A 23,612-nucleotide genomic window follows, 5' to 3' on the forward strand; every position below is an offset into this window, starting at 1 on the left:
CCTTTTGCTGTCCATGCACTGAACTGTCAGTGTGCAACTTTCTTTTAATCCAAAAGCTGTGCGGTCTCTCTGTACAAAATTGAGTTCAACATGAATTCAGTTTCTCAGGAAACAATGTTATGTAGCTTTTGAATCACTGCTGACTCAAAGCTTACATTTTTTTTTCTGGGGGAAAAAAAAAAAAGGTTTCAACAAAACACCTAGGTGATCTAAGTGAGATCAGACTTTGAAATGTTTTCAAAGAAAAAGTCAAACAAAGTGGGGAGAAGGGAAGGCTTTTAATCTTGCTTAATTAGTTAAAAGGCAGTTAAAACCAATAAAATTATTATCACTGGAATACTGAAATACTGTTGTGAACGTCACACTTTAAACATTATTTATCAGTTTCTGTGCTATTTAAAAAAAACCAACAATTGAAACTTATGGGTAAATTGGGATTTGACTGTCTCTGTTTTGCATGGAGATCCATGCATAATGTATAAATTCTTTACTGCAGTGTTGTAACAGTATACAGTATATGTTTTTATTTTGGGTATAATCGTTTTTTCTATAAATGTCAATCAAATCTGAATTGGAAGGGATGATAATCTAAGCAAATATAGATGTGTGGTAATTCCACTGAAGTCTAGGTAAGATAAACTCGTTGACGTTGTAATGTGTTTTGAGACTGCTTTTGGGTCTTATTATTCACTTTTCCCAGCCATCTCCATGTTGTTTGCTAATATGGGTCATTTCTATGCAAAAGGGATCTGTTAATATAAAATTATGATTCCTGTATAGTATGGTGTGGATTCAGTGGAATGCATTTGTAATATCCCAGAAGAGAATACAGTAGGGTAAAGCAGTACTCAAGAATGTAATTGTACAATTTTCCATAAATACGTTTAGGTATTTTGAAAACATACACCAAGGATGCATCAGCATATATTGAAATAACCTTATTTTCATTATTTTCATTGTGCTTGTTTTCCCAACGTAGGTATTACAATCCTGGGCCTGTACAGAATAGGTGGTGTAAACTCCAAGGTGCAAAAGCTGATGAATACCATATTCTGTAAGTACCTGAGGTGAACCTTTGTTCAGTGTGTGTGCTGTGGTCTCTTTTGCCTTAACTGCTGTGCTCAGAAGAGTGTGTCATAACATTTACAATTTTGCACGTGTACTTACTGCCACTAAATTGAGTTTGAAGTCTTAAAATGAGTGATTCATCTAACTAGTTTCTTGTGTGCATTAGTATTCAATTTCTGCATGTAATCATTGATATACATGAGCAAATTACTGATAAAATGCATTTCTTTTTTTATCTTTAAAGTTCTATTTATCGGTATCTATTTGGTATATTTCAGAAGGGTTCCAAAGCTTAGCTCTGTAACACAGCACAACTCAGTTTAACAGACAGGTGTTCTAGTCTTTCACTTTTCTGGATAATTTGGCTCTCTGGTGCCTGTGTTTGAATGTCTAAGCCAAATACAGTAGTAATTATCTCTTGACTTGGGTTTACTTCACACTTTGATACAGGCATATAGTTAATGTTTACAAGTACTAAATATGAGTGCTAAACTCGTTTTTATTAATACTTTGGCAGAGATTAAAATATTCAAATTGATCAAATTGGTAGTTAATCTGGCTAATAAGTAATCACATGAGCTGAATGACTAATCTATTAGCTTCTGTTTTGCTGCTTTTCAGTTAGTATGTTAGTCAAACTATAACACAATCATAATTCAAATTTCTACCAGCCCCTAAATCTCCTCCTGACATGGATATTGATATGGAAGTTTGGGACAATAAAACAATAACAAGTGGACTAAAAAACTACCTCAGGTAAGTATGATGCTACATAAATCTCAGTGTTCCTTTTCTGGCCCATTAATCTTTTGTGTATTAATATTATATTACATTTCTTGTATACATTAGCATGGTAGTAATTGAATATATTACCTTGCCTAATATCCCTATGATTGTGTGTAATAATAAATCTGAAATTTGTCACACACTTTCTGCCTTATTTCATGTCTTATATAGCCCTAAATTGTCAGAATGTAATTGCATGTTTTCTTTTAATTTTTATTATGATAACCACAAAGTATGTTGTGCTCAGTCTTTCTTTTCTGAATCCCTTAAGCTGTGTACCATGAGGTTTCATGGCATCATTGTTGGAGCAGAATAAAAATCTCTGCAAAAGTATAGGTTTTTATCCTGTGCTGTTGGTGTCTTCACAAACACAAAATCCCTTCCACACTATAATTTTCTCTTACATTTTTTGCTAATAAAAGACAGAATTTTCAAGAGTTATGGTACTTCTGAGATAACTATCTTCTTGGATCTGAGTATATAACATTCAAAAGATACGCAATAAAAAGCATCAAATCTAGATGGTGAATCATGGAATCATAGAACAGTTTCAGTTGGAAGAGACCTTCAAGATGATCGAGTCACACCTTTGTCCGAGCTCTATCAAAACCTAGATTTCCTAAACCAGTCACCTAACAAAGGATAGGATCAGAAATTCCTGTTCACTCTGGAAAGTATGCCTAGGGTTTATACTGGAATGGTCATATCCATTTCACTGGAAAAATACTCTCTTTGGTTGAAGAAATTTATAATACATCTTCAGAAGCAAAATCATTGTAGATACTGTGTTTGTGAAGTTAGAACATGAGCTAGCAGTAGCTGTGGTTTTGTGTCTATAAAGCAATTCACAGTCTGCCTTTCAGAAGTTGACTCTTCTAGGATCTCTCAGATCAGAATTTCAGTCCCAAATTTCATCATGGTTTGCCTTTCTTGGGCAAAGGGTTGCTTCTGCAGCCCACTGTACTATGTTTGGCAGCTGTGTTTATTCCTGTTCTGTAGTATGGAAGCCAGAAAACAGTGAGTCTCTGTGCTGAAGTCAGTGCTGGTAATATTTCCCTTATTTACAGAATCACAGAATGTTATGGGTTGGAAGGGACCTCAAAAGATCACCTAGTCCAACCCCCCTGCCAGAGCAGGACCACTTAGAGTAGGTTGCACAGGAACACATCTGACTTCCATGGTGACACTAGGTTCAACTCAAAGATTTTCAGACTATGTACATGACTCAGTTGTATACTACTTGTAATCAGTCACCACTGAATTTGGTTTCCTAGGACTTACCAATATACATTGCACAGATGCTGAGGGCTATCATAATTGCACCCATAGAACTTAAAAAGACTTTGATTAATGCTTTTTTTAAAATTTCCTTTTAATATTTTTTTTACAACCAGGTGTCTTTCAGAACCACTGATGACTTTCAAGCTGCACAAAGATTTCATTGTTGCTGTTAGTAAGTAAAGTAATAAATAAATTTTCATGGAAGTGATATTGTTTCTAACCCTTAATCTGCTCAGTTATTATCCTTACTTTTTTCCTTGGTCTATTATTCAGTGATCCAGCCATGGATCTGAGTTCTTCTGTGTCACTTTATGCGACAGCACAGTGCGACATGAAAGCCCCCAAAAAAGAGAAGTCACACTAGATGAAGCTGTTCAGTGATTTCTTCTGATCTTCTTAGAGGTTCTGTGTGACTGCCTTCTGCCTGAAGTTTTGAACCTTGATTTATATGTTTGTTTGCTTTATACAGGCTGATAATTCGTTAATATCATTCATCCTTCGCATCCAGGGACCTTTATTTTCCCAACTTGCCTTGAGAAATTGGAGGGAGTGATCCTTATCTCCTTCTCACAAATTGAATAATTAGATACAGAGATATTAAGAATGTTTTTCTAACGACTCCAGTTTAGTATTTGAAGTTATTTCTCTATTTCCTTTTGCCTTAATAAGAGTAAAAGACACTCAGGGATTTTACATATTTTAAATATCAAGCAGTAAAATCTTAGATTTCACTGAAGTGGCACATGGGGTCATCATTGCCACTAATTTTGTTGGTTCCAGTATCATTGGTAACTGCTTTCGGTGATTTACTTAAAATACAGATTTCAGAATGTTGTAATAAGTATAATCAAATTGTCCTCATCATTTTAAAGGCTAATTGTGTTTGGCTCCTTGTAACGCATGTGTGTATTAGAGTACAGGCATTGGTGCCATTTGTAGTCACATCTTAGCAGATGTTCTAATTTGTCAGCAATATTTGTTTTCTATTTAATAGAGTCAGATGATCAGAACTACAGAGTTGAGGCAGTGCATGCGCTTGTGCATAAGTTACCAGAGAAGAACAGAGAGATGCTGGACATCCTTATCAAGCACTTGGTCAAGTAATTCTTTTTGATTTTTCTCTTTGGTATTATTGTAAGATATCATTATTTCTGCTTTAAATTTGTCAGTGTTGCTTAATCCGTTCTCTGTGTTGAAACAATGCCACTTGAAATTACATTTGATTTTTAAAATGCTGTTCCTAATGTAGCTGAAGAATACTCACTGTAGCAACAAAATTAAGAAATAACACCATAAAGAGTCACCAAGATGACCAACTATGTTTATGTAATAAACCCACTCAATGTTTACATTCACATTACTACTTACTACAGGAGTTGTCACTAATTGGATGTAAGAAACATCTAAAACTGTGCTAAGGTTGATAGAAATTGCTATTTTGAATCTGACTCAAGGTCCCACACTGTTTCAGAAACAGAGAGTAGACTAATGCGATAATACTTGTCCTTCATGTTTGATCTTATTTTTCTAACAACTTTGAAGTGTAGTACCATTTGAAAACACTAATTTGAAATATTATTATTTATATTTTTGATATCTATATTAATGTCCAAACCCACTTTTGAATCTCCCTTGTTTCATCAGCTTTAAGTATTAATTAAATGTCAGCTGGAAAAGATTTTGCATTTCTTTGAACTGATGACATTTGTCTTCACTGAATTACACTTAGTATCTGCTGTGAGACAAAAAAGACAAGTATATATTCTCTTATGTCTCTAAATCACTAGCTATGAATACAGAATCACAGAATGGTGGAGGTTGGAAGGGACCTCTGGAGATCATCTAGTCCAACCCCCCTGCTAAAGCAGGTTCACCTACAGCAAGCTGCACAGGAACACGTCCAGGCGGGTTTTGAATATCTCCAGAGAAGGAGACTCCACAACCTCCCTGAGCAGCCTGTTCCAGTGCTCTGCCACCCTCACAGTGAAAAAGTTTTGGTTTATGTTAATGTGAAACCTCCTGTGCTCCAGCTTGCACCCGTTGCCCCTTGTCCTGTTACTGGGCACCACTGAAAAGAGCCTGGCCCCATCCTCTTGACACCAACCCTTTAGATATTTATAAGCATTGATAAGGTCCCCTCTCAGTCTTCTCTTCTTCAGGCTAAACAGAGCCAGGTCTCTCAGCCTTTCCTCAGAAGAGAGGTGCTCCAGTCCCCTGATAATCTTCATAGACCTCTGCTGGACTCTCCCCTGTCCCTCTTGAACTGGGGGGCCCAAAACTGGACACAGGACTCCAGATATGGCCTCACCAGGGCAGAGTACAGGGGGAGGAGAACCTCCCTCGACCTGTATGGTATGGTAATTGCATACCATTATTACATTATAATTTATCCTGTTTCTGCATTAAACGTTATTTGTGTAAGTTTAAGTGAATCTTTGGTCAGTTTTCATTGGTATTTGCTGAATACTTGCTAATATGTATTATTCTTTCTCATTTAGGATGTTGTATACTTTTTAGTACATTTATCAGTGATCTGGGAATATGAATACAGCAGTTGTTCAGACAAGGCCCACATAACTGAGATATGTAGAAGACGTAAGAGAGGAATCCATATTGTTTTCGTTCCATTCATTATATGCCAGCTATTTTGCTTTTATGATCATAGCTTGAGCTACAGCCTGCAGTAAGCTGTCTACAGTGGAGCCTAATGCAGTTTTACTTCCTCATGTAGATGTGAGAACTTTGAAAATTTCTTTGATAGGAAATTATTTAACCCTAATAAATTATTTGTAGCACTTTATGTCATTAGCCTCTGGAGAACTAATATGATAGCGAGCTGTGAATGCTGCTGTTGCAAAAGCTGATTAGGTAGACCTTGCATCTCGTTAATATGGGGTAACTCAGAGAACCAGCTGAAAGCAAGTTTCATAAGTTTCCTTACTCACAGAGTTAGTTGATTAGTTGTTTGATTTTTTGAAATATACTTACTCACATTAGTTGTTTGATTTTTTAAAATATAACAGCTACTGCTTTCTAACCTTCTAAAAAGGTGAAATATTTAATGAGAGATTAATGATTTTGTAAAAGCTGCTAGTCTGGAAGCCCTGAAATTAGAAATGTATATGCATAGGAACTGACTTATTTGTAAGCAGAATTAGTTATAGGCAAGCCTGTCTGTCTTGACCTCTTTTCCTGGCCTCTTTATTCTCAGTGTGACCTCAGATGCATTTCCAAAGAAAAGCTTGCCTGCAGTATTCCCTTCTTTAATTGTTCTCTTTTAATCTTGCCTATCTCATCTTTGATGTGATTCTCACTTCCAATAAATTTAATGTTACAGTTTTATACTGAAAACTTTCAGTTCTTTTCTTTCCAACATTCAATTCACCCCTTCTAATTTCTCATATAATTTGCCAGCTGTTGTTTATGCTAGCAATTCTAATGAGACTGGATTAAAAATTAGTCTCTTGAGTGTATTAGTTATCTTCCTTTCTTACCTTTTTCCTACCACTGTGTGGAGGCTTTTCAAGGAACAAATGATAGATAAAGTGCATAATTTTATGAAAATGAGAAAACAGGAAAAGAAAATTAAAAATCTCCTGTTTCTTCACTCTTTTGTGTAAAATCCAATTTCAGAATGTACATCCTTTCCCTATATTTCTTTTAGCTCTTTAATTCTTTTATGTATGCTTTTGCATCTAGGTGAAAATGCTTTAACTATGTGTTCTAAAACAAGGATATTTATTTTTTTTCTTGGTTTAGGTCTTAAGGGCTTTACATCTCTGCCTACCTTGCCTTTTGTGTCACTGTGCAAAATTAAATATGATCTAGATGTTGTGGGATGTAGATCATACTGCAAACAAACAAACCCAGCAAATCCTGAAAAGCACCCCGCAGAGAGGTGTTACTGCATGAGTATATACTTAGTCAGTAGCTAGGCAAACATAGGAAGTTCAGTGTAATTTTCACATAGGTAACTCATTTTTTGTTTCTAAACCTTCCTAGTCAAATTACCTGTCTAAAGAAGAAACCATTCTTTGGTATGATTTAATAACACCATACTTTTCTAAAGTAGAGTCTGCAATCTGGCAGTATCAAAAATTTACTGATGATGTAAAAGAGATTTTGAGGAGAAAGCAATGGCACCTTAATGAATCTCACAGCTACCTGAAATGCACGACTGCTTTGGCCTGTATCTATTCAGTAGCCTAGCAACAGTAGGACTAGGTCAGGAGCAACTGGCTATCAAAATGATCCATTTACAGGCCTGCTTTTTTTTTTCTCTTTTGCAAGACATAGAGCCTTTGAAATGCTTTGTAAAGTTATTAAATTCACCATTCCTTTTATTAACCGAGCTACCAAATTTGTAACCAAGGAAACCAAACACAGGACAAACACTACTTTCCCTCTGATGCTGTAAGACTGTCATGGTTGTGTGAGAGACCTTAACAGTTACTGTGCAGCATAAGGCAGAGTAACATTGCAAAGGGTTGGGTTTTTTTTTACTTTTTTCTAACAAACCTAGAGCTGAATAATTTGGAATTCCATTTTCATTAAAATACCAGTGGGCTTTCCAGACACCCCTTAGTCACCTAAGCCAAATATAAGATCTGTTACAGAGAAAATTAGATTAAGATAATTGGCTCAAAATGTGCTCCAACAAGGTAGTCATTTTCATGATACGGCTTCCAAGTAACGATCTGAGACATTGTGTCTGTCTGAAGTAAAATTTTGGAAAGTTTTTTATCGTAACTTAATGAAGCAACATAGGAAACACATAGGAAGATGGACATTTATTTTCCTGCACTTTATATCATGTTGTCTCCAGCACAAAGCCCTTTCCCATATTTCTTCTGCTTCTCGATGTAAATGGGGTGCTAAAATGTTCCTGTTACAAATATGAGGGGAGTATTACTTCATTATAGAAGTAATTGTACAGTCTGCCTCACTACTATACCAAGATAATTCTACTGTTCTACTCATTCTATGTGTCATTAGTGCCTACTCAACAGTGGGACTGAAGAAAAGGTAATGTGTGACTCCAGACATGGGTTTGATCCTGATCCTAACAAAATTCCCCAGTAGCTTCGGGAAAATCTCACAGTTTTTTTGTCAAAGCCATTCTAATATTTCTAGGGTGATAGTATTTGTGTCCTTTGCTACCAAACTCTGACATCAGATAGGTCATTTTGCTAACGTTTGTATAACATTTTAAGAACAAATTAAGCTATCTGAGAATATTATTGGAAGGAAAACATAGCAGATGTCTCCATAAACCCGATTAATGAAGGCTGTCAGAGAAAAACAGAAGATAAAGTTTGCTCCTACCTGCTAGTCTTCCAGTATTTTATAGATTTTACTGTTTCTTAATTTTAAAACAGGAAAGAGTTAATTTACTTATGTAGCAAATGGCTAAAAATGCTCAGCTTGACAATGGGAGCAGATAGGAGTGAGAAGAAAGAAGAAAATGTGAACAAGTGCCTCAGTAACTGATTCTATTTGGTAGCAGATTCAGTAAAATTAAGCATTAAGGCAATTTAAAATCTTTAATTGGCGTGATCTTTCTCAGACATGAGGTAATAGGGCAGCTGTGACTGGGGAATCACTGGCAGTTATATCGAAGGATTTATGGTGATATGGTTTTTATTTGGCAAATCTTATTCATAAAGAGAGAAGAGGGGCATTGAGGATTACTGATTGATGGTTTTCATTTTACTATCTGATAAATTAATGGAAAAACTAAGTTTCTGAAGTCTACATTAAGAAGAAAAATGACAGAAAAGGTACAGTAAGTGATGACAGAAAAGGTACAGTAAGTGATAACAGAATGTACAGAAGTAAAAACTTAATATATTTTAAAGCTAGAAGATGTCATTATGATCATCTAGTGTTATCTATACTATAGAAACAACGATTTCACTGACCCAAATGATCCAGTGTTTTCAACATACTAATAAAGAGATCCTCTTGCAATTTAAGTGTTTTCAGTTACTACGTTTCTTTCCTTTACATGAAAGCTAAGGTATATGGTTGACCTCTGTTATCACATAGTATTTTCAGTCAATCCAACATCAAGTATTTTAAGTTCCTGTATAATCATTGGAGAGAGATAAGTGCCTAGCCTAAGGCTCCTAAACTTCAGATAGCCTGGATCTCTCTTTGGAGACCTTCAAATATAGTTGCTTTTCCCTGTCAATTATATCAGGAACTTAAACACTTACTCTAGGAAGACGTACTCATTATCCATTAAGTTATTGCAGGATGGGAGCCTTAGTGGGACTATAATAGTTGTACTACACTGTATTTTGACTCTAGTAAAAGTGAAAGTTTTAAAAATGTTTTTAAAGGGGAGGCATGAACTTGGGATCCTGTTGAAGAAGTAGTCTTAACAGGGTTTTACCTGTTGGAATTGTAGTTTAGCACAACAATTTAATTGCTTATTGTTTGTGTTCATTTAAAGGGTATCATTACACAGTCAGCAAAATCTAATGACTGTATCCAACCTTGGTGTTATCTTTGGACCAACTCTGATGAGAGCCCAAGAAGAAACCGTGGCTGCTATGATGAACATTAAGTTTCAGAATATCGTCGTTGAAATTCTGATAGAGCATTATGAAAAGGTAGAAAGAAATTATCTGACTGTTTTGTGATGAAGGTGGAACTAAGATCTCATTTTCATTACCATCATTAGGTTCTTAGGAATAAGAAATCCAGCATTTTTAGAAGGTCATCAATAGAAAGAATACCTTCTTCCCACCCTATGATATGGATCTGTATTCCTAGCAAGGCTTTTGTGGCTGTGCAAGATACAGATCCAAGGCATAATATTCCACACTTTGAAGGAGTTGCTCTGAATCTTCAGTTGCTTTCTGGAGATTGCTGTGTTCTTATATCTAGAAACAGAATGAGAAGTTCATAATTTTGCTCCCAGCTCCTCCATCTTTCATGCTAGCAGCATACAAAGGTTCACTTTGGGTGAATGCATGGATTATCCTCTGAGTGCACCAGGTCAGAGTCTTTCTGACCATTGCTGTCCTTTGAGGATATGCCAGCTGTACAGTGGAGACCTGGTCCCTCCTAACGTCATGAAAGCTCAACCATCCTTCAGTTCCTCTTTTCATGAGCAACATCAATGTGGATCCCTAGCAGAATCCCCCATTTCTGTGTGGTGTGTCGTTTTTCATTTGTGTAGACAATAGGTGAAAAGTAAAAAAGGAAAAACATAATGTATCTTAGATGAGGTTTTATTCCTAGTTACAGGTTTTAAGGCCATCTTTGTGATTTAAAAGTTCTTGAATATTCTGGAACAAGGGCATGTGTGTGACTGCCTTGTTTATTCTGTTTTCCCCAAAGAAACCAGTGACAGCGAAAGTCCATCTCAAACTCTTTCCTGGAACACTGAATAAGAACTGTTTCGGGGATTGAGAAGGATAATCCATGAAATCTTAAATACTTACTTTCAGTCACTACCATTGCAGGTATCAGCTTCACTGAAAAGCCTACTCAGATTTTATTTTATTTTAAACTATTTGATTTCAAAACTCAACAGAACGGTCAGGACCTCCTTTACTTGGTCATCAAAAGAAATTTTATTTTGGTGATCTTTTGTTGCTATATATATATATATATATATCACCTTCTATGATGACTAACAAAACAAAGTGAAAAAAACTGGATTACTTCAATTTCACATTACTCAGCTAAGGGGCAGTTTCCAGTCAATACCAGGATCCCCTGCACTGGTTGATCATAAGCACTATCAGTACTTCTTGGTATCATCAGTTATATTTCATAGGGACTCCTCGAAATTGGTATGATACTGATACCCTCTTGGCTGTAACTACAAAACATATATATTACGTGTTTCCAAGACTGAATCTCCCCTCCTGAAAATTACAAGCTCATTCAATACAAAGACCATGGCTGCACAACCAAAACCACCCTTGCTCTGTTTCTCTATCTGTATGTTTTTGTATAGATGTGCTACTCACTAATGCCTAATACAGTATTACAGAATCACAGGATGGTGGGGGTTGGAAGGGACCTCTGGAGATCATCTAGTCTAATCCCCTGATAAAGCAGGATCACCTACAGCAGGTTCCACAGGACCATGTCCTTCCAGAGAAGGAGACTCCACAGCCTCCCTGAGCAGCCTGTTCCAGTGCTCTGCCACCCTCAGAGTAAAGAAGTTTCTCCTCATGTTCAGGTGGAACTTCCTGTGCTCCAGTTTGTGCCTGTTGCCCCTTGTCCTGTCACTGGGCAACACTGAAAAGAGCCTGGCCCCATCCTCTTGACACCCTCCTTTCAGATATTTATAAGCGTTGATAAGGTCCCCTCTCAGTTTTCTCCAGGCTAAAGAGACCCAGGTCTTTCGGCCTTTCTTCAGAAGAAAGAAGCTTCAGTCCCCTGATCATCTTCATGGCCCTCATCTGGACTCTCTTCAGTAGTTCCCTGTCCCTCTTGAACTGGGGAGCCCAGAACTGAACCCAGTACTCCAGATGTGGCCTCACCAGGGCAGAGTAGAGGGGGAGAAGAACCTCTCTCAACCTGCTAGCCACACTCTTCTTAATGCACCCCAGGACACCATTTGCCTTCTTGGCCACAAGGGCACATTGCTGGCTCATGGTCAACTTCTTGTCTACCAGAACTCCCAGGTCCTTCTCTGCAGAGCTGCCCTCCAGCAGGTCAACCCCCAGCCTGTAGTGGTGCATGGGGTTATTCCTCCTCAGGTGCAGGACCCTACACTTGCCCTTATTGAACCTCATTAGGTTCCTCTCTGCCCAGCTCTCCAGCCTGTCCAGGTCTCACTGAATGGCAGCACAGCTCTCTGCTGTGTCAGCCACTCCTCCCAGTTTTGTGTCATCAGCAAACTTGCTGAGGGGGCACTGTGTCCCTTCATCCAGGTTGTTGATGAATACATAGAACAAGACTGTACTGACCCCTGGGGAACACCATTAGCTCCAGGCCTCCAACTGGACTCCATGCCACTGATCACAACTCTCTGAGCTCTGTCCTTCAGCCACTTTTCAATCCACCTCACTGTCCACTCATCTATCCCACGCTTCCTAAGCTCACCTATGAGGATGTGGTGGGAGACAGTGTCAAGAGCCTTGCTGAAGTCAATGTAGACAACATCCACTGCTTTCCCCTCATCCACTCAGCCAGTTGTGCCATCACAGAAGGCTATCAGGTTGGTCAGGCATGATTTCCCCTTGGCGAATCCATGCTGACTACTCCTGATAATCTTCTTTTCCTCCACCTGTTTATACATAACAGTGAGAATGAGCTGTACCACCACCTTTCCAGGGATGGAGGTGAGGCTGACTGGCCTGTACTTTTCTAGATCTTCCTTCTTGCTCTTTTTTTTAAAGACTGGAGTGACATTGGCTTTCCTCCAGTCCTCAGGCACCTCTCCTGCTCACCGCGACCTTTCAAAGATGATGGAGAGCATCATCTTTGCTTAGCAATAGCATCTGTCAGCTCCTTCAGCATTCTTGGGTGCATCCCATTGGAGCCTGTGGATTTGTGGGTGTCCAGTTTGCCTAAAAGATCCCTAACCCAATCCTCCTTGACCAAGGGAAAGTCTTCCTTTCTCCAGACTTCCTCCCCTACCCCCAGCATCTGGGATTCCTGAGGACCAGCCTTAGCAGTAAAGACTGAGGAGAAGGCGGCACTCAGTAACTCTGCCTTCTCCGTATCTTCCGTCACCAGAGCACGCACCTCATTCAGCAGGGGGCCCACATTTTCCCTGGTCTTCCTTGTGCTACTGATGTGTTTGAAGAAACCTTTCTTGTTGTCCTTGACCTCCCTTGCCAGATTTAATTTCAAGTGAGCCTTAGCCTTCCTTGTTGCATCCCTGCATACTCTGACAACGTTCCTATATTCCTCCCAAGTGGTCTTTCCACATGCTGTAAACTTCCTTTTTCCCTTTGAGTTTTTCCAAAGTTCCTTGCTCATCCAATCAGTTTTCCTGCCTCTTTTGTTTCATTTTTTTCCTCCTTGGAATGCACCAATCTTGAGCTTGGAGGAAGTGGTGCTTGAATAGTAACCAGCTCTCTTGGACCCCCCCACTACCTTCTAGAATCCTAACCCATGGGATTCCTCCAAGTAGGTCTTTGAAGAGGCCAAAGTATCTCTCCTGAAGTCCAGAGTTGCAGTCCTACTTCTTCCACGCAGGATCCTGAACTCCACCATCTTATGGTCACTGCAGCCAAGACTGCTCCCAGCCTTCAGTTCCCCAACCAGTTGTTCTTTGTACTTCAAGACTATCTCAAGATGTCCATTAAAGTATTTTCTACTGTGGATTATATTTGTTTTCTTCCACTTCTGTGAGTGGCATGGAGGTATCTTTTCATTGCTCACTTCATCCTCTTCTGGGAATGCCCTAGTGATGGAGGGTCCAGAAATCCTTGCAGAGATGTATTTTGGCATTGCATGGTGTTTAACCTACAACACTTGACCCTATGAAAATTGGACACTTCTTATTCCTTCAGTACTTACTCAGGCAATCTTTCTCTCTGAAACCTCTTCTCCATTCCACAGAACTAATTCCACTTCCTTCCACAGAATGCCATAAGAGATTCTCAGCCGAGTTTACAGTCTACACTAGGTAGAATAAGTGAGAATGAAAATCTGGAAATAAACCCTGCAAATGTTTTGGTTGTATTTTTGCTTCAGTCATTCTCCAAGGCAATTATCATTTTTACTGGAAGTATCCAAGGAGGTTTTTAGGGTCTTTCAAGACCTCTGCTGCATGTGTCTTGGATATTGCAGAACAGGTGATACAAATGAAAGTCAACCAAGTTACTGGACCTTCTGCATTCTCCTTGCTGGCAGGCTTGCCAAACTTATTAGCAGGTTCTTTAAAACCTCATGTGTATGTGTCAGATTGCAGTAGTCAGATACCCGTAAAAATTTGAGTTTTTCTGCAGCAATGAAGTGCAAAATTGAGCAGTTACACCAGTGGTATGTAAAAGATAAAAACCAGGAGATGCTCCAAACTTAAAGATGTTCCTCATCAAATGTGACTTGTTTGGCAAAATAAAGTTATTTTCTGAAATACCAACTGTATTTTATAAGTTATGACTATGACATATTTCTATGACATACAAAAGCTTTTATAGGAACAAGAGAAAAAATTCAATAGTTTCATAATGTTTTTAAAAATATATTCTTGGGCAGGATTTAGTCATAAGCACCTATTATATGTTTTACAGTTTAGATTGTTAAGCACTTAACAAGGGCTAGAAAACAAAACTATTTACAAATATTTTTATATAATTAGTATAAATTTTAAGTACAGCTCAGTATTGTGGTTCTTGGATTGTAAAATGAGATCAAAGCAAAGCGTAAATTCTGTGAATTTACTCTTTTGTAATGTGTGAGACTATTAAAGGATTACTTTCAGGTGCAGTGGTGAGAAAAACAAATGGATTAATAATAGAAGTGTAAGAGTACCTTTATTGTTACATCATTTTTTCCCTTTTTCTTTTTTTAATCATGCAGATATTTCACACTGCACCAGACCCCAATATTCCTCTTCCCCAACCTCAGTCCCGATCAGGTTCAAGAAGGACAAGAGCAATTTGTCTCTCCACAGGTTCACGTAAACCCAAAGGAAGATATACACCATGTCTAGCAGATCCTGACAGTAAGTTTGTCCTTGTTGACTGGTTATCTTCCTTTTTATGTCTTATCTTTTAACTTTCCTGAATAATATCCAATAGGTATTGTATTCCAGTAATTATAACAGATGGGGTTTCATCAGCTTTTTAACCTCTGTGAGTCACAGCTGCACTGTTGCATGACTGCATTCCTTGCTGCTCTCAGATGAGGAAGTATGTTTGGTTTTAGGCAAGTCTTGTATGGCATACAGTGTTCAAAAGTCATTTAGAGTAGACTTTATATTCTAAAGACAGTCTGCTTTGAAACACAGAGGTTCATCTCATTTGCTTGTAAGAGGATTAGTAGGGTTGGGAAACTGTAAATAGAATCTTTCCTCCCCTCCTGTAATAAATGTAATTCAGTCAAGATCAGGAGATCAAAACCGTTTACTTGGCTTTTTGCACACACGTGAAACTGTGGTCATTCGTTCAAAGTCAGCCACTGCCTAGGTTGCCAAAACCACCGAAACTTTGTTAGTTTTTCTGGAATAGAAACAAACTAATATTTTGGGGAGAAACAGTGTATTTGTCTATGGCTTACTGTTTAACAGCAGGGAGTTGTTTATAATTAATTTCTGCTTAGAATGCTTATTCGTTTTCATGTAGATGTGAGTATTAAAAAGTTTCATTTTCATCTAGTGGGCCATCAGGTTTTTACCTACTGGCTGTACCAGTAAGAAGTATTGAAACTTTAGCAAAGGTTAAGTTGTTAATAGTTCCACTACTGCAACAGACTTCCAAAGGACTTCTGTGTCCCTTGGTTCCCCAAGGAAATTTACATGAAACTGGTACGGTAAATTAATCCACAGTTAAGGTGCATCTGTCCTTGAGGATCTGTAGTAATTCTTCAGTCTGCAGTGGTAGGAAATGTATCCTAAGTATACTCTTGCACAGGTGCTGCATTTTCCATAGGTTTGTGTTACATGATTCCTGCCAGTGAGAGTTTAAATACTGAATAAGAGCAATAGCTGCCTACACATCAATTGCCAGTGTGAATGGCATGGGATCCCAAATAAAAAGTTACAGAGGAAATGTCGGTTACATTCAGCAGAGGACAAACTGGGCAAGTTTCAACTGTTTTTTGCTGTGCAACTGCAATGAATGAATGCCAGCATAAAAAAAGGGGCATTTCTGTGCAAGTATTTTTCAGAGCGTATGCAAGCTCACACTTCTCCATTCAGACACACGGCTTGTTCTGGCAGCTTGTGTGGAGCTAGGTCTGACCCAAGAGCTCTCCACTTATGCTTTGCTTATTAGCTCAAGCTCAGCACTTGTGTAAGCAAGTCCAGTTAGGATCTTGCTTGTGCCTGGAAGGCTGAGGCAGAAGCAGAGGTATTCTCCTTGCCAAATATCTCTAGGTGTGGCCAGAGACAGGCAAGAGAGTGCCTTGGCTTCTGGCAACGGCAGTTTCTGAAGTACTAGATGGTTTTAAGTTATCATTTAAATGAAGAGTGGACACTGTTACAGGAAATTAAGGAATTCTGTATGGCATGAGAAAATGAGATAGACGTTTCAAATGGTAGGGAATGATAGAAAATTGGAGAAAATGCATCGAACAAATTTATGCTTCAGACAGTTTTGCAATTTTCAAGGGACTAATGGTCTCTAAAGGGGCGAGGTATGGGATGATCTAATCTGGAATACCAGAATCCTGGCCAGAAGTGGACAGAACATTTCACACTACTGTACCAGTGGCGCTACTGTTGTCAGATCCACACACTATGCAAGGTATTACTGGTATTTGTGGCCTTATCTGTAGTATTGTGTGTGGTTATGGTCACTTGTTGTCAAGGATATTGAAACATTTGGAGGCAAAAGCAGCTGTATCATGTTGATATCTTGTAAATACTGTGTGGTTGAAGAATATACATTCTCTGCTTCTTGTGAAATTTGTGAATTATATCTTCTAGTTTTGGGGGGAAAATCCTACTAGAAACCAACTCAGTACACTGAATCCAGTCTTCAAAATAATTCAGCCCTCACTGTGTTGTAGGGCAGTCCTTGCTTAGTTCTGATGAGTGTTCCTACCTTTATATCACCAGTGAATTTCTTTAGGATAGTCCTACTTTTTTTTTTTTTTTTTTTTCCCAAAAGATTATTGGAAACAAGATCAGTATAAAGATTTTTATGTAAGTAAGTAAATTTCTTTAATCAATCTAATTGAAGAAATTCATCAAATGTTCAACATTCAAGTTGTAAATAAAGGAATAAGTTGTCCTTCTGCAGGACAACTATTTCATGAAAGATAGTATTACTCAGAAAATAGGAAATCTATAGATAGATTTATGGACTAGTCTTACAGAGACTGCAGAGATCCTCAGCAGCTTGGCACTGAAGTAAAACTTAATTCTTGTGACTGCTGGCAATAGAGTCATGCATTTAAGAACAGAAGTCTGACAAGGTCCACATTTGCCTTATCATGGAAATCCAGCAAGATACTCACCACAAAGATATTGCAACATCATAACTGTTGAATTTTCTAACGATTAAATAATCCTTTTAAAATGCAAACTTCTATCTGAAATAGTTTAGCCTGTAGCACGTTATGTTCATCAGCTCTAAAGAAATAGCCACAAAAGGCAGCTTTCCAGGTTAAAGATAGGAATAGGTGTGAAACTTAGAGTAACAAAATAGATATTTTTATCTTAAGAATCATTGCCTCTGAAACCACAAGTTAATGAATTTGATGACAAGTAAGGTACAAGGGGCTAAAGGTTCATGAGAGAAATGCACATGATTAGAAAATGTAATTATTCTTTTTTTCCCTCTCTCCCCTCCCCTCACTCCTCGCCAGGTGACTCATACAGCAGTAGCCCAGACAGCACTCCCATGGGCAGCATTGAATCTCTCTCTTCTCACTCCTCTGAGCAGAACAGCACCACCAAATGTGCGCCTACACAACCCAGGGAGAAATCGGGAGGGATTCCATGGATTGCCTCTCCCCCTTCTTCTAATGGCCAGAAGAGTTCAGGCCTCTGGACTACAAGTCCAGAATCCTCATCAAAGGAGGATGCAACCAAAACAGATGTGGAGTCAGACTGCCAAAGTGTAGCTTCTGTCACTGGACCAGAGAATGCCTCTCCACCAACAGACCTGACCAAAAAGAGTTCTTACAGTCTGTCTGGACTGAAAAGGTCTTCAGCATCTTCCCTTAGATCAAACCCATCAGCTGAAGGTAATTTCCAAGGTCTTTTAGGACATCAGTGTTTACTGTGACACATTAGAAAACAAGAGCTGCATCCGAAAGCTAATGATACTCGTTAATCTTTTTTTCTTTCTTTTTTAATTTTTGTGGTATGTTCTTTCAGCTTTCAAACTGCTTCTGACATATTTCTTCTGACATACAAACATGGTTTGTTACCTGTACAGTTCATACAGTTTAAAAGATATCAGTGTTTCTCGGAATTTAGAGTACTCTCGATCCTGCTAGCCTCATCTAGACCACTGCCTTGTAAGGAGATTGATGGTTTATAAGAAGAGTTGGTAGCTATGGTTTATCACTATGTGTCAAAGGAATGAATCCGTGCAACGTGATTGATACTGATCAAAGCTAGCATTTAAATTTAAAAAGCACTAAGCTTGATATATCTAGTAAATAACAGTTTTGTCACTACTTGTCGGTGTGCCTGCTTTTTTGTTTTGTTCTGTGTTGTTTTGTTTTGACAATGGCATCTCTTCAATTGGCTGAAATAGGAGATGAAGGAAAGGTGGTTTGTTCTGGTTTTCTTTTTTTTTTTTTTTAGTTATGATTTTTACCATCCATGCGTTTAGTTGAGATAGCACTGGCCAGATGGGGTAAAAGGGTAATCCCTGGCATGAAATGTGTGTCTGAAACCCTGCTGATGGGATGGCTGCTTCATTCTGCCCTACTTGCGTGGTCGCTTATCCAGTACAGCAAGTAGATTAAATTGAACACAAGATTATGGCTGAATGGTCCTGTATATGGACATGATGTGCAAGAACAACCACAAGTTTGCAAACCCAACTTTAGGAATCCAATTTCAGTGGACAAGTTAGGGCGCCAGTCTTCCTGTTCAGCCAAAGAAGGATGCTGCTTCAAAGAACACCCTCAGAGCACCCAAGCTGAGCCTATGACCCAAATAAGCTTGTAGACAAGGCTCCTTACAAGACAGAGAAGCTTAAAAATGTAGCTTCTTAATTTAGACAGTTCTGCTAAATGCTAAGTTAGCTGGAATGCCTGGGAACCCTTGCTGTACCTCTGTGAGTACATGAGGTGATATTGCACTATATTGACAGCTATGTGGAAATTACTTTAGAAGAAACACCTTCTCGAAATCGGTATATTTGCAGTGTTTTGGATTATGAAGATTGACAGTCAGCGCTGAAACAATGAGCTCCAGTGGACTGAGTGTGAGTGCTGAGTTTGCCACTGAGCTGTCAATAGTATAAGTAATACAAGTAAAGGTAGGCTAAATATGTGGTTATGTGCAAAGCCCTAAAAGTTTAAGGAAGTTCTCTCCTCTTGGCCCCCCATGGAGTGTACAAGCTTTTTCCTGAGACTTCCAGATATGAATTATAGTGTTATATTAACAGTATTAACAATGTAAAATAATAATTATCATTAACAATAATTTATAATATAGACTAATTCTATATAATAGCAATATTCATAATATAGATATTGGTTTTATATTTTGGGATCTCTTTATATTATGACAGCTTTTAAATCATTATTAGGCATCGGTTGTTCTTGGGCATAAAGAGACACAGAAGTAGATGCAGTTCTTGTCTTGAACAATGTATATGGAAACAAGGCAGCAGTCCACAGATAGGTCAGCTTAAAGGACACATGGGGCCATGCCTTGTGTTCATTAAAAAGACTTTTTCGTGTGCAATACAGTCTGTACAGCTATAGATTTGTTTTATCAAGTTACTGTAGCAATTATTTTAGGCAAATCATGATCATTAATTCCTAAGTATTTTTTTTGAAACTGCATGAAGCTTCTGTGGATATCGAAATACTAATTCTTACAAAGTAACGTGGTCTGATTTCGTAGTGGATGCTACTTTGAGCAAGAATTTAGACAATCCCTCTGCCCAATTTGAGATCCCTTCCACCATGAAACTTTTCTACAAATCTGTGTTGTGTACTACTTTAGAAATGTTGTTTTTATTGTCGCTTTTTAGTGAATCTAGCCATTTAATTTTTTATTTTTATTTGTGAATTTTTTAATTGTAATTTTTTAGCCTTCACAATTTTAATATAATTTTTTCATTCTGTTGCTGTTCTTTTTCTCCTGGCTTTCTGCCTTAAAGGCTGTTTCTTCTCTCTCTTAGTAAGTAGTTTCTCTACCTATTTTGCCTCTTTGAAAAAAAAAACAAAACAAAAAACCACAAAAAACCAACAAACGAAACAAAGCAAAACCAAAATATTTGCTTTGCTTGTTACACATGTTATGAAACAACTTCAAATTAGCTTTAATATTCTTTATAATTTGGTTGTTTTCTTTAGGTAACAAAAGCTGCACTGGATCTATACAAAGCTTATCTTCAACAGATACCAAAGATACACCAAAGGCTCCACCAAACCCTGATTTGCCTCCTAAAATGTGCAGGAGATTAAGATTAGATACTGCATCGAGTAATGGCTATCAAAGACCAGGATCTGTGTAAGTCATCAAGGCCCTTTGGAGATTTGTGTTGTTAGAGTATTGTCTACTGTAAAGTGGTCTCAGAGAGGTACATAAGAAGTTGAAAAAGCATCCATGAATACTTGATTTTAATATTTGTGAATTATTTAGCTAGCTTCATTAAAATTGCAAACAAAGGAGACACAGCACACAGTCTGTTGAAAGACTTCATTAGACTACAGATAAGGTCTATAATGAAGAAACATAACTTTGGAAAGTGATTAGTATTATTATTTCTGGTTCTTCTGGAATTTAATGTTTCAAGGAGCATAAATGCTACTTACTGTCCATGCTGTTATGTCAAGAAGATCATCAGATTTTATTTCTGTAAGTCCAAATTTGAAGGAATTTCTGCTCTGAAATTCCTTTGTTTGCTGCCTGTTAAATAGTTGATTTCTAACAGTTAGGTTTTGGGGTTTTTTTTAGGTTGAGAGGAGGTTAGTTCTAAGCAATAGAGGTTATAATTTAGCCTGTTGAGCTTTGGGTTACCAGTGTTTCTCAGCGCTTTTAGAACAGATTTAAGAGGCAGAAGATCTTTGCTGTAGTCCTGACTTGGACCAGAATTTCTCTGTCCCCATGAACAAGTGATTTCCAGATCTACAAAGCACCAAGAAGTTCTCCAAATACTGCAGGGACTCCATTCAGCCTCCCTACTTTTTAAACTGGAAGGGATCACAGTAGTCATTTTGCAGACTGCTGTGTCTTACTTAATCCTGCACAGCTCAGAGTTCCAGCATGCTAGTGACAGACTGGCAGTAAAAGCATTTCCAATATATCTACTGGCCATCCATGAATATAATTTTAAATATAGGTTGTTAAGTTTTCCCTTGCTGACTCAGCAAGGCACTAGAGCATGTGGAAGTCAGTGGCCCCAACTAGGTTATGCCCTTAAGAATTCTGCTGAATTTAGCTTTTTAATTTCCATGTCTTTGGATGGTTAAAAGTGAAACTAGTCTGTGTATTTAATTAATGGGTAAAGTGTAAAGTAAGGTGGTGCTTTTATTTTCAGAGTGGCTGCAAGAGCTCAGTTGTTTGAAAGTGCTGGTTCACTTAAACAAGTTTCTTCAGGACGGTAAGTGCTTCATATGGTTTAACAATTTGTAAAATCCTTCTTGTTTTGCTGGTTCAAAGATTGAAATAGAAGTGTTGGAGTTTTGTTCTGTGTCTTTTGGACAGTACCATGTGGCATGAAGAATTTTTGTTGTTTATTAAACTCATCCTTTCTCCAAAAGGAAGCTAAATCTGGTAGAGAATAACAGCCAATCTGGCTATTCTGTCACCTGGGGGAATTGCAGTGAGGTTAGTGATGTGCTTAAGGACACAGCTACAGAGTGAATTAACAGGATTTAAATTAGGATGAGGGTGCTGTACTTATTCCATACAGCTGTTTGTATATACATGCTTTCATCAGAGTAGAAAACGTGCTATTTTATGATAATTTGCTCATATAGGCAGGTCTTGAATAACAGCTGCTTTAGAAAGTTCAGGATTAACTTGAATAGGATTTCTGTCTTTTCCATCACATCTTCCACGCCTTAGTATCTGCCTAGAGAAACTGTTGCCCATTCTTCTTGATAGTGTGCAGCAGGAATTATTTAAATTTCCTTTACAATTGTTTGCATTTATTTGGTGGATTTGATTCATTCTTATATTAAATGAATTTAGAATGTTCTGGTAAGTGTTCGTCTAGGAAGCAGTGTCTTCCATCCATTACTAACTCCCTTACAACTAATAGACTAAAGCAGATAATCAAATAAATGGATGTGGGAAGAAGTCTGTCTCTCTTTTCACTGTCCCTGCATTTCAAGTTTTTTGAGACAACGTGTGTTTTTGTCCATCACTTTACTCACTCATACCAGGATCTTACTGGAACTGTTGAGCAATGGGGGAAAAAAAAAGTGAATCCATTAATCCAAAAGTAGTAATCTAGAGTAGCACAGCTGTAAAGGAAGATGCCAATGGATGCCAGGATGTGCAGCAGTGGAAAATGGCTGTCCTCTCTGGCAGATCTAGCAGGGGAGAGAAAGAGAAAGCTGACCTGCAAAGGCCCACTGATTTTGTTCGAGAGAAGCAACTTACAGGAATCAAGGCTGTTCCTGTTTTGTGTAGTACATGAACTGTAAGGTGACCAAAAAAGAGGGTGGCAGGAGAGGAAAGGGGTAAGAAAAAAGCAGAGCAATAATATAAGAAAGAAAAGTATAAATTAAGAGACTGGCATGTTCTTGAGCCAGTGCCCTAAGCCAAGAGTGATGACTGCTTCACCACTCCTGCATCATTTCACCTCCAAGGCTGTTCCTTCTCTTATTTTGTATTACTTCTTCCTTGTAAACTCTCCCTTGTTGTTCCCTCAGAGCCTGTGCCACCTGTATCTGTATATAAAAAGCATGTAAGAAGCAAAAATCTGACAAATGAAAAATGTAGCAGGTTGATAATGGATATGAAGAGCAGATAAAGCCAAAAACGCTGAAAGGCTTAATAGCTTCTCTACTTCAGCCTTCCTAAGAAGGCAGAAGAGCAACAGTAACAAGGAAAATGAAAAATGAGAAGTCAGCAGGTAAAATGAGGAAGAAATAAGAAGTAGCTCAGCTGTTCTTATAATGCTGCTTAAGTGTGAGTACGATTTTGCAATTCAGAGACAGTTTTATTTACCTCTCATGCACGTTACGAACATGAAGGCTTATTTAAAACCTTAGGATAGTCTTTTTTTTTTTTGCTCTGAAGGATGTAGAAATCATAGTAATTACATCTTGATCCACCCAATAGAAAGGGCTTCTGTGTTCATAACTCTACTATCTAGTGAGTATATGCAGAACAGGTATAAGACAAAGAAAGTATTGTTAAGCTGTCTGGTTTGATACCAGAAATACTCAAGACAAGGTTGAACTCTATGCAAGGTAATTTACTCTGCTAAAATAACTAGTTTTGAAATTTTAAGCTACTGCTTACCTATGCGTTATAGTATCTAAGTAGCTTGTTTTCTACTCGAAGTGTCTGTTGCCTGTTGTGGTCATTTGTACAGTAGATGGATCAAAAGTACCTATATGGCTTTGCAGTCTCACATTGTTTTCTGTATTCCAGCAAATAATTTTGGACTTGATGCTTTACCACCGCAGTGGCTCAGTCTTACTTAATTCCTTCTTCCAAGTAGTCTTTGCAACCTTGCTTT

At 38.0% G+C, this 23,612-nt stretch overlaps 1 protein-coding gene across 1 annotated transcript in view; it reads left to right on the plus strand.

Moving 5' to 3' along the window:
- The window catches only part of ARHGAP42 (Rho GTPase activating protein 42), a 166,795-nt gene that overhangs the window by 137,258 nt on the left and 5,925 nt on the right, over positions 1-23,612 (plus strand). The window contains exons 14-22 of the mRNA XM_086481749.1: positions 980-1,054; positions 1,740-1,824; positions 3,249-3,307; positions 4,130-4,235; positions 9,593-9,752; positions 14,638-14,782; positions 17,590-17,970; positions 20,269-20,425; positions 21,456-21,518. Coding sequence (XP_086337875.1) covers positions 980-1,054; positions 1,740-1,824; positions 3,249-3,307; positions 4,130-4,235; positions 9,593-9,752; positions 14,638-14,782; positions 17,590-17,970; positions 20,269-20,425; positions 21,456-21,518 — 1,231 coding nt within the window. The remainder of the gene's footprint in view (positions 1-979; positions 1,055-1,739; positions 1,825-3,248; positions 3,308-4,129; positions 4,236-9,592; positions 9,753-14,637; positions 14,783-17,589; positions 17,971-20,268; positions 20,426-21,455; positions 21,519-23,612) is intronic.

This window comes from Leptosomus discolor, chromosome 1, assembly GCF_034619465.1.
Source record: "Leptosomus discolor isolate bLepDis1 chromosome 1, bLepDis1.hap2, whole genome shotgun sequence".
NCBI classification, from domain to species: Eukaryota; Metazoa; Chordata; class Aves; order Leptosomiformes; family Leptosomidae; genus Leptosomus; species Leptosomus discolor.